This window comes from Marmota flaviventris, chromosome 6, assembly GCF_047511675.1.
Source record: "Marmota flaviventris isolate mMarFla1 chromosome 6, mMarFla1.hap1, whole genome shotgun sequence".
In the NCBI taxonomy this organism is placed as follows: Eukaryota; Metazoa; Chordata; class Mammalia; order Rodentia; family Sciuridae; genus Marmota; species Marmota flaviventris.
Window position 1 is genome coordinate 1,947,692 of NC_092503.1, and position 16,019 is coordinate 1,963,710.

Sequence of the window (16,019 nt, forward strand, 5' to 3'; positions counted from 1 at the left end):
CCCTTAGCTCCAACAGGCAGATTTGGCTCCAGGAGACCTGGGCATGTCTGCACCTGTCCTGCCTATGGAGCCCATCCAAGTAGGGTCCAGGGCAGGTGGTCCCTGGGCTTTTGAAAGCTTCACAGGCAGAGGTTCACAGGGCAGCTTGCTAGTCCTCCTGCCCAGTCACAGTGTGCATAACCCCTGCCATTTTTGCTCTAGGTTGCCAAATAATCGCTTCTGTTTCTCCTTTCCTCATAACAAACCTGCCAAGTGGGTGAGTGAAAGAGCCAAGCCTGGTGTGAGTCTGGCCTGCCGTCACAGACCCGGCCACAGCAGCATTGCCTGTCCCCCAGTCCAGAGTAGTACTGGTGCTACACAAAGCACCTCCTTGTCATAGAGCAGTGCTGCTGGCCACTCACTCCACCAGACAGTCCCAGGGCCTGGCCAGCGCCAGTGGTTGTCTCAGCTTTGCCTTTTACCACACTTCAGTGGTCATCTGCTGACCAGAATAATGTGAGACCCCACAGCAGTGCTCCTCCTCTTTGGCCAGGATGCCTTTTGGTTTTAGAAGCTCTTCTGGATGCCTTGTGTGAAAACCCCAGCTGGCCCTCCCATCCCATGCCACTCTCTAGCCTGGCTTTGGTGTGTGCAGTAGGCATTAGACACAGAGAGTGGAGGGGATGAGATCAAAAGCCTATCTAGGGAAGTGACCTTCAGGAGGAGGTGTACTGCCTGTGTACCATTTACACCGGAGCACCCTGGACAGAGACAGGCCCTGCCCAGTATGGACAGTGACTCCCCAAGGAGGGCAGAGTTACTGAAGGAATCAGGAAGAGAATCGTGTTCATCTCACTGCCAGTGAATGTGTGTCATGGAGAAAACAGAACTCACCTGTGGGTGCAAGACCAGAGCTGGCCTAAAGGAGCACCAGGTGCATGTCTTACTGCCTGCTTGGGGTCACTCTGCTTTGTCTCTGTCACTGAGACAGTGTAGCAGCTGAGCTCTGGGTCTTACAATTCTAATCAGTTTCCTTGGATTAGGAAAAGGCAGCAGTAGCGAGTAGGCTGGGCTGAGGCAGGGACACATGGTGCTGTCGTGGGGAGGGCTGTTTCTTAAGAAGAGCTTTGACCATAGCATGGGGGAGCTTTCTCTTGGATAAGCAGCTGCATGGCAGAGCTGGGCTCAGGGAACCAATGCCTGTTGTAATGAATTATCTAATTGTGGATGTTCTTTATCTTTTGGCCTTAATGTTTTGTTTTTGTTTTTGTTTTTGGTGGTGGTGGTGGGGGTCACTTCCAGTAGGAGTGAGCAGGAAAGGTGTATAGAGGAAGGAAGATTCTTAAGGACTTTAGCAAGAGTTCAAATTGTCTGTTTGGTGAAAATGTCAAAAAAGCCAAGGTATCATGGCCCACTTCCTGTTCAGATATTAACCCCTACTGTCTGCCTTGGGGATCCTGTAGTAAATGGAGAGAGAAGGCGGGTGTTTGTGGCCTGAAACTGTGCCCATTTAGATCTCAGCCTGCACTTTTTAAAACAGAAGTACTCATGGATGTGTGGACTGCCAGTCAGCAGGGCCATAGCCCACCCGTGCATGCTGGGTCCTGGTCCGGAGCGTCTGTTCCCCAGGCATTTCGTCCTCTCCATGTGTAGCAAAGAGCTGACCTGACTGAAGTCCAGTGTCCCATCAGGCAGGTGTCGCTAGGTTGCAGAGTGGTCAGACTTGTAATTGATGTTCCAATGCCTTTTACTCTCAACGAACATAAACCACCCAGTTCAATGTACTTTAGGAACTGTTATTTTGAGTAAATCAATAGATTCTTTTTTTCTCATTAATGCTTTGGAGGGGGCAGGAGGGGAAATAAATGACATATTTTTGGAGAATAAAACAATTTCTTTTGGAAATGAAAATACATGAATTAGCCTAAGAGTGGAAAGAAACTTCTTAATTGTAATAGCACCAATTAATATTTCTTACTTTAAAATTAGTAACTAATGAGCTGATCACAAGGAAAAGGCCTCTTACTTGCTGTCCACCATCCTGATTTAAAGGCATAGAGCTTTTCTGTAGACGATGCCTGTTCATAGATTTATTTGTAAGACAGACAGGTGCTTGTGGAAATCCTGCCATTCTCGCCTCCTGTGGTGACGCTCCTGCTGGGCTGGAAGAGATAACAGCTTGCCTCGGGTACCAGGCACTAGGCTTTGCTACACCGGCCTTGGCCTTATTTAGCGTGGCTCTGGGAAGTGCAGCATGAGGAGCGCCTTGCTTGGAAGGGAAACGCCTGCTGCGGGGCGCAGCCCAGACTCCGAGCTGCTTTTCTCAGAACTTGTGAGCTCTGCGCTCTGCTGCTGCTGTGTGGGTGCTATTTCTCATGATGGGTGCTGAGGGCTGAAGTTCTCAACAGGCCTCTCCCTTGCCTAGCTTGCAGGCCACTTGGGCCTGCTCTGCTCCTGCTGCAAACCCACCCTGCAGCTGAGCATGCTGACCTTCTCTGCACTGATGACTAGGTCATGCTAAAAGAAAAGTTCATCTGTCCCCTACAAGGCCACTTCAGTTGTTCTGAGTTGTTTTAGCATTGTTAACTGATATGAAGAAACTAATAACACAGGTTAATTTATTCTTTCCAATCAGATATGGTGTTTTGTTCCACAGGAATCAAGGAATAGAGAAGTTGCTAATGTTTCTTTGCTTTCCCCAAAAATTAAATTCATAAGTTAACATTTTAAATTTTGTTGGGATCAATTTATAGAAAAATTGGTAATTTTCTAGATATTTGAAATACATCATAGCAATTTTATGTAAGGCAGTTTTGCAGTGGTTAAAGATTGAACTAGATGGCTTTGAGTAATCTTAGAAATTTTAAATCGTTCTTTTGATGGTGTGTCATGGTGTGGCTATGGGTGTCCTGTAGCCCACCCAGCTCCATGCCAGATGAGAAGAAATGTGCAGGGGTTTCAAAGTTACACTGTCTCAGGCTGTCATGTAAAAAATAGCCACATATCCCAATGAAAAAGGAGAGTCTTAGTGTTGTTCTGGCCAATAATCCGGAGTTTCTGTCTAAAAAAGGTATTTTAACCTGTGATGTACAGAGAAATGTGACCAGGAGGATAAGGAGCTAAAAAAACAAATAGAAGGAGTACCTAGGTAATGGGAAGATGTCCTCACATGTTTGAATGTCATGAAGTAAAGACATTACATTTTTGTGTTATTTCAAAAAGGCAGAACCTAAGTGACCAAAAAAAGAAAAACTTAAGATGATGGATTCGGGACCAACATAAGAACTTTTGACTAGTCGTTACCTAAGTGTACCCTGTGAGGGGTTGGCAGTGGTCCCCGGGCATTTTGCAGGTGCAGACAAAAGTGAATCAGAATGAGTTCCTTTCAAACCTCAGGTTCAGGATGGGTCCAGGATGGGATCTGGAGGGAGTCAGTGGCCAAGGGCTAGAGGAGCAAGAGCGCTAGGCCCCTCGTTTCCCCAGGGAAGTGGGCTGCTGGCAACAGCTGTCAGCAGAAACTGGGTCCAGAGTGGGCAACTTGGTACTCCCCCCACCACAGGCACAGAGAGGACGTCCTTCTTGGTGTTTGGGGTGGCGGAGGCATTCCATAGTTCCATGAAGTGGGGCTCTCGGCCACGCAGGTCTGTCCGTCTACAGGAGCTGGCTGACAGACCCATTCTGATGGAAGAGTGGTGGTTTCGTGCATGGCTGTGTAACAGCTTGCTTCTGTGAGCCTTGATGAGTGGGAGGATGACCCTGGGACTGTGGAGACAAGGTTTTTAGGCCACTCATTTTGAAAGTAGCAAGTAAAGCTGTGAGTCTTGTCATCTCCTGAGTAGAAACTCGGCCTTCTGTGTGTGTCCTGTCTCCTTGTCCTGCTTGTCTGGTCTGCCCTTGGTGTCTTGGCTGGGGAGGCTGGGGTGAGAGTTAAAAGCGGTTCACTGTCAGTTGCAGGATGAGGAGCGCAGACGCCAGCAGCAGTTGGAGGATATGCGCAGGCGGGAAGCAGAAGACCGCGTGAGACAGGAGGAGGAGCGGCGTCTGGAGGAGGAGCGAGCCAAGCGGGACGCCGAAGAAAAGGTCCTGGTCCTCTGAGGGCAGCTAGCATTGCCAGTTAGCCTGACCTGGTGATTGGCTGGGGCAGAGGGGCTAGCCTCGTGGCTCAGATGCACACGGCAGAACAGGGCCGGACCCCCAGCTTTGGTTATGGACCAAAAACTCTCTCCCGTCTGGCCTGCTACCTCTCTTCTGGACTGCCTCCAGGCCCCTTGCCTTCTGAGCTGTCCCTCAGACTCCCGAACTCCTAGGTCTGCATGGCGCTGGGCCTCTGGGCGCAGGCCCCCTCGCAGGGTGTGGACCCCACTGGACAGGGTCCAGCTCGTTTTTGTGAAGATGCCACTTGTTAAGTTATTGACTTGAGTCAGCCCCATGGGAGGCAGTGGGAACAAACAGTAAGACAGTCTGGTAACTGACCATCTCAGATAGGGTTTTCACTGAAATCACTCCATTTTTGTAGTGGTTAAGAGAACAGATGGCTGTTTGGAAAAAAAAAAAAATCATTCAAGGAAAATTTAGTCTACAACCTGATTTATATTCTGAGTTATTTATTTCTCTGTGTGTGTATTAATTCAAGTGATTCTTCAGTTGAATTGTAAAATGACATCTGATTTTGAGAAATGGGCACCTTGTGAGGCAGTTCTCAGATCCGCGTCTGTGTGCATAGCTGCAGCCCTCCCCATGGGCAAGAAGACCCCAACTCGTCCAGGGACTACAGGGAGCTGTGCAGCTGCAGAGGGACCGTGCTCCCCAGTCACCTCCCTTCTGTGAAGGTCGAAGCTTTGAGCGTCACAACTTGTGACAGGGAAAGCTTAGTTTTATTAGCAGTTGTTTCCTTGATAGTGCAGTGAGCTGTGTCAGTAAGACCCCCACCCCCTGCCATTGTTTTTAGGAAGCTTTTGGTATTGTGGTGATGGATTAGGCTACAGGACAATCTAACCACAAGCAGGACTGATATCATGCTGTGGCTCAGTTAGACTTAGGGAATAGGTGGCCCCTAGAGTAGAGCGTGTGTAGGCAAGCAATGGATGCTGGGAGGTCTGGGCCTCTGTGAAGGGCATCCTCCAGCACTGCTGTGGCTCAGCAGCTCCCGAGGGCTGGGGGAGCCTGGGTTTCCCCACAAGTCTTTCACTTGTGTAACAGAGGCAAAGCAGGGGTTTCCAGAATCTGACTCTCTGGTTTCTAAGCCTGTGGCGTTGTTGGTGGTGGTGTGCTGTTCTGAGAAAGCCCCCTGCCTGTTAGGAGGGTGCCTTTCCCAGGTCAGTGCCTGCCAGCTGTGCCAGTGCTGCCGGTGCCCATGCCTGTGGTCAGGCCCCGTCTTGGCCTCACTGGAGCCATGGTGAGGCAGCCTTGCCATCACCTCAGGGCTGTGTCCACAGAGGGCCAGGCTGCGTTTTGTTGTTGAGGAACTCTTGGGTTCATTTTTCCAACGTGCATTCTTGAACTTACTATTATGCTGAATACACTTGTGTTTTAGTAACTGCTTCTATAATTGAGTGGTCCCTGTAAAAAAGCTGAAAACCCTATTTTTAATACAGAATGTTCAGAATTGACGGGTTTGTGTTGTCATAGAAAAATGTCTGGTCCTTTTCTGGGTAGAGTCACGTCCCCTTGGTCATGTGACTGTATCTGCTCTTGGTGTATCTGCTCTTGGTGTAACTGCAAGGGGTTTGGTTTCCGCCCTGTGTTATCAGGCAGCTTGCTCCTCCTCTAACTCCAAGGCTCTTGGTAGAGCTGTTCCAAAGTCACAGAAGTCATTCTGATTTGCCCTGCCCAAGGGATTGCTGACTTTGTACAGATAGGAGAATAAGAATTCTTCTCCTTCAAGGGTCTCCCAGCAGAGAGCAGAAGGTGAAGCTCGAAGTTGGTGTATGGAGTGCAGAGGGCTGGCAGTTCCTTAGTTTCCTCCGTAGTTTCTGCAGTTGGAGCAGGGGCTTTGGTGTGTATGTGCATGAGCTTTGGCTCTAGAGGGAGCAGGAGAGGATACAGCCCAGAAATACAAGAATGAACACTTATCTTGGTGCCAGCAGGACCCCAGCAATTCTTTTTTGTTGAATGAATTGAAACTTCACTGTATTCCAGCACTAGACATTCACTGGGGTTAAGCAGGTGATCTGTTGGATCTTTCACTCCCTTTCATACTTACTTTTTCCCTCTGTGCTCTAAAACTCATGTCAATCTTTAACAAAACTGTGCTGTTACCTTTTTTTAATGTCAAAACAATTTTAACACTGTCAACTGTAGTTTGTGCAGATGTATGTCAGAAAAAATGTACAGTATGTGTCAAAATATATTTGAATTCAGTATCTTGTTGCTGTTGCTATTCATGCTTGGCTCTCTAATTTTCTGTCCACCAGGGAGTTTATTAAGATTTGAAATGTAAGTTAAGAACTGGAAAGCATTATTTGTTAGTTTGTTGCTTTGGGAAAATAAGTGATATTCCTTACAGTTTATGGTTTCCTAGTAAAACAGCATTAACAGGTAAGTTAATGTCCTACCAAAACAGAAGGGGAGAGGAGGAGGAGGAGGAGGAGGAGGAGAAGCAGGAGGAAAGAAAGGAGTGTAAGGCTTCATCTTGTTTCGTGACTGGAGGGGCCTGATAGTGATCTAAACTATTGCTGAGCAGTTTTATGTCACATAACCCAGATTAGTCCAGCTGTGACCTAAGTACCCTTCCCAGGAAAGAAAGATTCTCCCCAAGGAGACTATTTCTGGGTTGACCCACTTCTTCTGTTGCAGTAGTTGTGACAGTTAAATGTGACATCCCGTGGACATGTGGTCGGTGTGAAGATGGGGCCTGGTGGTCAGTGCACCTGTCATATTCCGTGAAGGCCCAGAGGGTCCGCCTGTCCCCTCCTGATCTCTGACCTTGTACTCTTGTCTATTCCCGCCTGCAGAGGCGACAGGAAGAAGGGTATTACAGCCGCCTGGAGGCCGAGAGGCGCAGACAGCATGAGGAGGCGGCGCGCAGGTTGCTGGAGCCCGAGGAGCCCGGGCTGTGCCGACCTCCGCTTCCACGGGACTACGAGCCCCCGTCCCCGTCCCCTGTGCCCAGCGCCCCTCCTCCCCCACCTCAGCGAAACGCCTCCTACCTCAAAACACAGGTCCTCTCCCCAGACTCGCTGTTCACTGCCAAGTTTGTTTCGTACAATGAGGAGGAGGAGGAGGAGGACTGCAGCCTAGCAGGTCAGGATAAGTACTCCAGCGTGAGGAAGTCTTATGGGCATCTTCCTCCTGCCGCCCTTAAGCCACAGCAGCCCCCCTGCAAGCCACGCCCGGCCTCCGATGGCATCTTTCTCTCCAACTCATTCCAGCCACCCTCGGCCAAAGCCAACAGTACTGCCCACAAAACAGGCCAGCCCCCACCCCCTCCAAACAAACCAAGCTTCTGCCATCCTGGCCACTGTAAAGGTAGAGGTAAAAGATAGAGTGCAAGCCCCACCCTCTGGTCTTGATGATTGGAACCTGGTCTCTGCACAGCTGCACCTGGGGTGGCCCGAGATCACCTGCTGTGGAGTCTGGGTTCCACTTGGTTACACTCAGCATGGTGATCTCCCTCCACCCCCAGCTGCAGTGTCCTGCTAATTGCTCTGCTGATGAATGTCTCTGGTTTCTCTCACTCTGAGAAGCTCCATCCCGTTGATCAGCTGACAATCAGTCCTCCCCCTTTACTCCAGACCATGAGTACTGTTGGTCTTGGCTTTCATTCTCTCCCTCTTCCAACAATTTTCACCTGTGGTTGAGCAAGTGCCTTTTTCGCACATTGAACTGACTCTAAAGGTAGCAATGAAGGTGCATTTTTAGTTTACACGTCAGGCATCCCATACTTGGTAGTGGCTTGTCTGGAGGGTGGAACATCTGCTGAGCTGGTCTCCAACACAGCCACTACCCAGGATCTAGTGCCCCAGTTGTCCTCCGGTTCCTCTCCTCGCCCTGGCCTTCCTTCCCTGGCCTTTCACTCAGAAAGAAGCCAGGCAGCCGTAGACCTAGTTGTGGTTAGTTAGGGAAAAGCCCCTGGCTGCCTGCATGCAGAGCTGCTCCCTGCAGAGGTGCCAGAGCAGCAGGAGTTATGCTTAAGGTACACTGAACTCCACCCAGGTGACAACACTGGAATTCAGCTTTGAGCCCACTCAGATACAGTCGGTTGGTCAGTTTTTGTAGCTTTAGCAAGTGCGTGCACCTTCCGAATTCTGTGGAGCTCCACGTCACCAACAAGTGGAGGTCAGCCTCTCAGAGCTTAGTGCAACCTGACAGAGGAGTTTTTCCCCAAATTCTGCCTTTTCTCTACCTGAATCAGCTTTAATCCACATTGAAGGCTTGGTGTTTCATAATACCTAGGTTGAGAAATTCTGAAAGCCAACTTGAATCTTTTTTGTAGAATTTCACCATAAGTATTTAGAACTTGGTACCTCTTAGAGACACTCATGGAGTAACAAATTTTGAAGGAAGGTGCTATCAGTGTTGTATTAAATTTTATAAGCTAAGCTGTACAAATTTGTAAGTGTTGTGACAGTTGTGAGGTTTGGTGGCGGAACGCTGCAGGTCGGAGTCATTTCTAACCATCTTGGCTCTCAGTCCTATCACTAACCCTTTATTTCACAACGAAGTGGCACTTCGGAGCAGGTTACAGCCTGCGTCTGATTGCTCAGCCTCTTTGAAGATCCTTCGTAAAGTTGCGGCCTCTGCAGCTCATGCAGAGCCCATCTGGCCCTGTCTTCGTCCACTCCCTCGCATGCCTGTGTCCAGCCTTCTGTTGTGAGCTCTCTGGCGAGCATGCTTCTGCACGTGGGACTTGGCCTCTTCCACTGGGCAGTGTGAGGAACAGAATTTGGATACAAATCAGAGTGAATGATGCTGATTTCAGCATAGCAACACATTGAAAAAGAAGCACTACTAAAGCTCTGGGGAAACTTTATAATTGGCAGTATTCAGATGTATATATATATTGCTGGAGGTTTTTGATATTCTAGGAACAAAGTTTAAAAGTTTTGAAAAATTGATTTTTTTTACCAGTGAAAGAAGCCAGTATCATTTCCAACAAAGCTCAAAAGATGCCACAGTATTTTTTAAAGACAGATGAAATGAAGGATGTGTTTGGAATTCACTCCAGAAAGACCCTTTCTCATAGTTTCCAGGAGGCCACTGTGGGTGACCGTGAGATAGAGACATGCTTTGCTGTGTCTTTTGAGCCTTGTTAGGGGGCACCCTGGGGCAGCCATAGGGTAAAGCACCCCATGGCCCCCCTCTCGTCTGTGTGTCTGGGGAGCTCTGCACCATGGACTCTTCATATGGAAGAAAACTCATCTTAAAAATTCATTTTGTGCACCTTGTTTGGGGGGAAAAAAGGCTTTAATATAAAAGTACAGCAATAGCTTTGTGGCCTGTTTAATCCAATATTTGACACTGTCAGTGTGGGGTATTTTGAGCATTTAGTACTCCAGCCTATATTTTTATAAGCAGGTTTTTCAGGTGTGAATTTTTTTTATATTTTATTGTCACAATTAATAGGTACACATTAATAATGATTTAGTACTCTGTGATTTTTACATTATCAGTGGCAGTATTACCACATGCTTGGATACAGCTGGAACTCTCCATTTACATCATCTCTGGATCTCCAGCAACTCACCAAGGGTACTGGGGGGCTGCCTGACTGGTTGATGGCCATGAGCAGCCATGGCAGCCCAGCTGGCTTTAAAAACTTTACTTTGTTTTTAATAATTACAACCATTTGTCTTGAAAAACAATTCAGTAGCTTTCCAGAGAAGAACTCAATCATGTGCTTACCTGCTTAATCTCTGGCACTGCATTTGCTTCAGAGATCTTGTAAAAAAAATTCTTGGTTTCAGCAGCATGTTGGAACACTTTGCTAACCTCCCATTTAAGTGAAATTTCTGTGGCTTTGTCTTCTGAACTTGTGCTCACCATGCACTCCATCAGATTTGAGTTGGTTATCACACATCCACCACAGTGTTCCACTCAAATGATGAAGGGAGGTGAGCTGTTGAGCACCAGCTGAGTAGTGATTGGGTTACTCAGGCCACCAAGAGACGCAGGCTTCCTGAGGTGCGTCTTTCATCTGATATGAAGAGCCTTGGCTTTCTTGTTTGCTCAATGATTAAAGGTGTCTTATTTTGTGGGGGTCACTGTATCTTTATTGTCATGAAGGTTTACAGATAATCGGGTACTTTAACTTGGACTTTTTCTTTTTTGGAAAAGGACTGAACCCTTACCCAGCATCTGCTGGGGCAGTCAGCGGTGCCCATGATGCTCCTCGGGATGCAAGAGAGAAGCACACCAGAAGGTACCCCGAGTCACGTTGGTAGTGTCTGTGACCAAGATGTTGCTAACTTGTGTGAAACTGGGTTGAAGTTTCAAAGGCTTCATTAGCTCCGTGTCTCCATTGTACAAGATCACAGGAGCACATGGAAGCTCTTTAACGTTGGTTTTCTCATGTAGCTCTGTTTCAGACAGTGATATAGGTGCTGGGCTTACCGGCCAGGCACTAGAAGCAGTTAGCTGTGTTGCCATTTGCTTCTACCAGAGAAGGTTGAAAATCTGAGGAGAGTAGCCAAGGATATTGCTCAGCCATGTGGAGTCAACCCTGAGATTGCCCAGAGTATAAACCAGCTGTACATTATCACAGACTGTCCTCACCTGGATCTTAGTTCTCAATGCCAGCTATTTTGAAAACAGCCATTCTGGTTCCTAGTATTAAATTAGATGTATCTATAGGTATGAGTCATATGCTGTATTTTGAAACTGCACCCTTTGGTTAAATTTGTTTAACTGGTAAGAAACACCTGCTTGCTGAAATCTGACTCACTAGTGTCTGAATGTTGGATATGACTGGGGGATGTTATAATTTTAATAAGGAGAACATTTTGCCTATATTTGTATGTGGGTTTAAACATAGCCCCAGTAAGTTTACTTGTAAGAAGCGTTATAAAAACATTCAGCAAAGAATGTGTCTCCTCTCTGAGAGTTTCAACTGATTGCTCATTATGCAGACTTAGCTAGCTATGGGCAGGCATGTCTGCATTGAAGGGTAATCTTTCATTTGTCTCTTGTCCAGCCAAGATGCAGATTTACCTGGAAGTTCCGGAGCCCCTGAAAACCTGACATTCAGAGAGCGTCAGCGCCTTTTTTCACAAGGTCAAGATGTGTCCAATAAAGTGAAAGCTTCCCGTAAATTAACAGAACTGGAGAATGAACTAAACACAAAGTGAGGAGCGGCACAGGGCAACTATGTGCACACAGATCTGCTCAGGGGTCACAGGTGGGAACCTGAAGAAGAGGGGGGAGGCTGTGTTTCTAAGTGATTTCTAATTTCAGATTCTAAAGTGGTTGTAATTTAGAGATGTTCAAATTCCAAGAAATTTTATTTTGCTTCAGCAAGAAATTGTTGTTTGTACAATTTGAACCCTGTCTGATTCTGAGTGATCTCACGTGAGGGTATCTTTTTGTTGGTTTATTTTTGGAGTCCTGGCCTCATGGGGCAAAAAGAAGAACAGTCAAGGTACTGTCTCCCTGTCCTGGTGCCACACACTGTAGACCAAGAAGTCTCTTCCTGGACTTTCTTGGAAACTTCATTTTGCCCATGACCCTCAGATTGGCTACCCCGCCCTGCCTGCTGTGTGCGCTCCATTGCCATAGCCTTTTAGGATCGAGGGTGGACGTGTGGACTGCTCCTCTGGCCCCTTCGGGGTACGTTTCCAGTTGCCTTCTTGTCTGGGCCACGCAGTAGCCTGGACAGCAAGGTCCTGTGAGCAGAATGGCGCACGGCCCATCTCACCCCACAAACAAGAGCCCCCAATCAGTTCTGAATATTGGATTAAATTAAATTTTTGATTAATATTTGATTTCTAAAATTCTCAAAGAAGAAAATTTTGAGGATTTAATCTTAGGAGATTTTATTTTTATAAATACAGGTTGTTGTTAGCCTAATAAAAATCATTGATGAAATTGAAGATGACAGTTATTCTAGAAGGTTAACTAATATTTCATATATTCTAAGGAGTCTATCAAAGATCTCTGTAGCTGAACAGTGTTGATGTAACTAGGATCAAAAATGCCTGAGAAAATGGGGATATTGGTAGGTGATCCCCAAGCACAGATGTCACTAGAAAATTTAAATCTGGAAAACGAATTTACATTGATATTCTGTGAGAAAGAAAGGAATTCCTTGACTATGCCATCTGTAACTGGAGTATTGCAAGAATAATTCATGGCAGTTTGAGCTTTGTTTTTTATAGTATAATAGAGTTATTTAATTTTAATTTGTGAGTTCTGAGTTATCACTGTCATTTTTTTCAGCTGTGGGTATATGGCTGATGTTGGGGAGACGGACCTCAGTTTGTTTATGTTGTGTGATGTTAAAATGGTAAAATTTTTTGTGATTTTAAGCACATTTCCTATTTGACAAAGCCCTAATGGGGTCCAGATGATCTTTCTGTACCATATTGTTCTCTTACGAAGATGTATGTTGGGAAAATATGCACACTTTCAAATAGAACAGAGGCATTTGCTGCCCTAGAAACCACTTTAATATGAGTTGTATGATAAAATGTCCAAAGTACAAGTGTAAATATTTTTTTGTCTATCAGGGTTCTTATTTGAAAGTGTGCTTTCTCCATTCCCCCTGTAAGTAAGAGTCGAATGGTCCCGAGAGCTGATGAAGGATTTGCACACTTGCCCCGGAAAAAGCAAGCTCCTCCTGGTGTCTCAGGGGCACTGGCGCCTCCAGGTGGCAAATCCACACCTTGCCTAGAGAAACACGGGTGCTGATAACTGCCTGTCACACGTGGGAGACAGACACACACAGCACGAGTGCAAACAGGGATATTTGTGTGTTTGTCAAACCCAGACAAAGGTGGATTTGGCCATCCCTGGACGATGAGGTCAAATGTGAATATGTGTAAAAGTGCTTTTCATGATGTGCATTGCTATGGGAAAAATCCAAACTGCTGTAGTTTTCCATTTCTACTGTATTTCGGTTGCAACCTATTTTTAATAAACTTTGTATGTATTTAAGTGTATTCACTGTTGTTTTAAAAATGCTGACAGAGTTTATATTTCTAACAGCAGCCCTGTCTCCCTTGCCTCCATCTGTCACTCATGTTAAACAATGCAAAACGCTGCTCCCCTGTATTTTCCACCTGTGGGGACATGTTCTTTGCAGGATGAACAAGTCCACTGAGGCTCAGGTGAGTTTCATAGCGTCCATGACCAGAGTGCTCCTTCCCCAACTTGTCACTTGTTTTGCACCTGAGCAATCCCAGGTGGCCCCTGGGACCATTTCTTAGTTAGGATGCCCCATCCTGGCCACTTTGAAATTCCTAAACACATCCAGTAACGAGCATTGTGTGAATGTTCCTGAGCTGTGTTTAAATGCAAGCACCCAGTTGAGGCAGCTGGTGAAAAGGGATGTGCGGGACTAAAAGTGTTAAGTCCGTGTTGAGGAACTCCCACTGGCCAGGAGTGAGAGCAAGCCCCACAGCCAGACCAGGTTTGTGCAGACTGTGCCCGCAGGGCCAGCCCTGCCCTTGACCCGTATGCCTGAGTGTGCGTCCCCCCCCCCCCCCCCCCCCCCCCGCCTGTCCCCGGGGTACCTCTTCTTCACTCACAGGTTCCTTTATGCTTCATAGCCTGTGAGCAAAGGTGCGGAGCAGGCGGCGCGGAGGGTACAAAGGGCTTCTAGGAGAGTTCGAGGGAGGAAATAGAGGGCCAGAGAACACAGCTGCAGACAGGCAGGAGTGACTGCTGTTCTGCTGCACAGTGGAGCAACTGTGATCAATACTGTGTTTTGAGACAGGCTCCCATGAGGGAAGCAGCGTGTCAGGGCTGGGAGAACTTGTGGGAGGCCTTTGATGGCAGAACTGGGTATTTACATTTCTGAATCATACTATTCACTCTTACTGTATGCTAATGCCTGAAAAGATACTTGAAAGTTTGGAGAAAGCAAGTCTTGGAGACTGAGGATCAGTACTGATTCCACTCCATCTCACAGCCATATTTCTCTGGAAATAATGACTTTGACCTACAGTGTTCCTTCAGGTCTGAACCACATGAAGTAGCAGCAGGGTCCTTGATAATTTCCTACTGTGTACCATTGGACAAAAATTTCCTCCGTGTTTTACTGGACAGAAAACTAATCCAAAGGCTCAGCCATATATTTAGGGTAACAGTAAACAAAATCTAAGTCAAGTTACTTGCAGAAGGGAAAATGTGTCCCCAAATGGTCAACACTTTTGTATGCTGGCATTTCATCTTGTGGATTCACAAAGTCAGTAACCAGAAGGGTGCATGTTTGCTTGTTAGACTTCAGACTGGGATGTGGAAGTCATTTCTGTGTGATGTTCAGTGAAGATTACGGGTGCCAACTGGTCAGAGGTGACCCCACTTCCCAAACTGCCCTGGAATGTAGTTCTGGCGTGGCTTCGTTAATATAAACACGCATTTAGTAACCGAACTTTCAGGTGGTGGACTCCCAGAGAAAACAACCAGCTTTCTTGAGAGGAGGGCACATTTGCAGGTAGGGGGTGGCACAACGGACCAGGTGTCTGCACAGTCAGTAACGCTCCGCAGAGCGGCCAGTGCCAGGTGGGAGAGGCGGACCTCACAGGCCATAGTGAGAAGTTCGTGCAGCGGGCAACCCCAGCCAGGCAGAAAAGGTGTGAGGGTCGCCTCGCCCACGGTATCCAGAGAGCCCTTGGAGAAAGGAGTGGGAGTGGGCAGGCGGCTCCTGCAGCCAGGGTCCCTGGGTGCCCCGTGGGCCTGCTTACCCCGCCCCCAGGGCCGTGCTCCCCTGCTTTCTCCACCCCTCCCATCGCCCGGCCCGCGAGCTTGCTGTGCCCCGCCCCCACCCCGGTGGATCCGCCCCTGGCCCCTGGCTGGTCGGCCCCTGGCCCCTGCTTGCCCCCCTCCACCTGTAGGCCTGGATCCCTGCGATGAGGCCCGCAAGTGCAGGTGACACCCGTGAGTGCTGCTCCCTATGGGGCCTCGCAGAGCGACGAGCGCAGCAGCTGCAGCGTCAAGTGCGGGTGAGTGCCTGAGGGGCCTAGCGGCTGGAGCCAACCCCTCACCTGGGCGTTGGGGGCCAAGGGAGAATTTGTGGGGTTCATGGATTTCATGGATCCGTGAAATTGAAGATGGGCCAAACACACACACACACACACAACCTGGCTTGCAGGACATAAGGGGTCGCTGGCCTGTCTGCCCTCCCCCAACGGCTCCTCATCTCCAACTCAACCTGGGCCCCTCTGCCCACCTACCCATCTGTCCACTCCCCCTCTGTCCTCCTACCCTGTCCACCACTGTCCTTCACACAGCCTCTTCCTCTTCGTGGAATGCCTGCTGCATGCTGTGCAGCTAGCTGCTGGGCATGCCTGATTAGGAAGAAACAGGCATCACTCCTGTCCTTATCCCCATGGAGTCTGCAGTGTGAAGGAAGCAGACTGATGAAGCAGTTTAGAGAAATATAATACTGTGTGGCAAAGACCTCAAAGACCACCCCCTGCCCCCGGGAGGTAACATAATGAGACACTGAGAGGCCAGGAAGGTCCCCTGTGTCCTGATGGCTGAACCATGTTCTGATGGGAGCTGAGCGTATAGTAAAGGCTTCCTGTGGGGACAGATATATGGTGGCCCTGGGCTGGATGGCACACAAAGCAGTGGGTTGCCCAAGGACCTTTATCTCAATGCCAAGGATACGCTATCAGAAAGATTTTAAGAGGGAAGCAAGACATGATCAGATCTGTCACTTTGTGCAGTCATGGTTCAAGGGTATGAAGGATCATGGAGGTCACTTGAGAAGGCCATTGCAGGCAAGGACTTCTAGGGTGAGGGTGAGGAGCTCTGTGGACCTGCTGTAAGCAAAAGTGAAAACCGTAGGAAATAAGTGTTTAAGGCCTCTGGAATCATCCTCAGTAAACGCATCAAACAAGAAAGCATTCAGTAAAGACAACGTGCTAAAATTTCCCCAA

At 47.9% G+C, this 16,019-nt stretch overlaps 1 protein-coding gene across 9 annotated transcripts in view; it reads left to right on the top strand.

Annotated features, from left to right (window-relative positions):
* Afdn (afadin, adherens junction formation factor) overlaps window positions 1–13,073 on the top strand; it is a 126,167-nt gene extending 113,094 nt beyond the window's left edge. For 6 of the 9 annotated variants that reach the window (XM_071612848.1, XM_071612852.1, XM_071612850.1 and 3 more), the window contains 4 exons: window positions 3,928–4,059; window positions 6,933–7,221; window positions 10,255–10,339; window positions 11,111–13,073. In XM_071612848.1, coding sequence (XP_071468949.1) covers window positions 3,928–4,059; window positions 6,933–7,221; window positions 10,255–10,339; window positions 11,111–11,264 — 660 coding nt within the window. In that variant the 3' untranslated portion in view covers window positions 11,265–13,073. The remainder of the gene's footprint in view (window positions 1–3,927; window positions 4,060–6,932; window positions 7,222–10,254; window positions 10,340–11,110) is intronic. The other 3 variants (XM_071612851.1, XM_027939495.2, XM_071612855.1) reach the window with 1 other exon arrangement.
* Window positions 13,074–16,019: the final 2,946 nt, after the last annotated feature.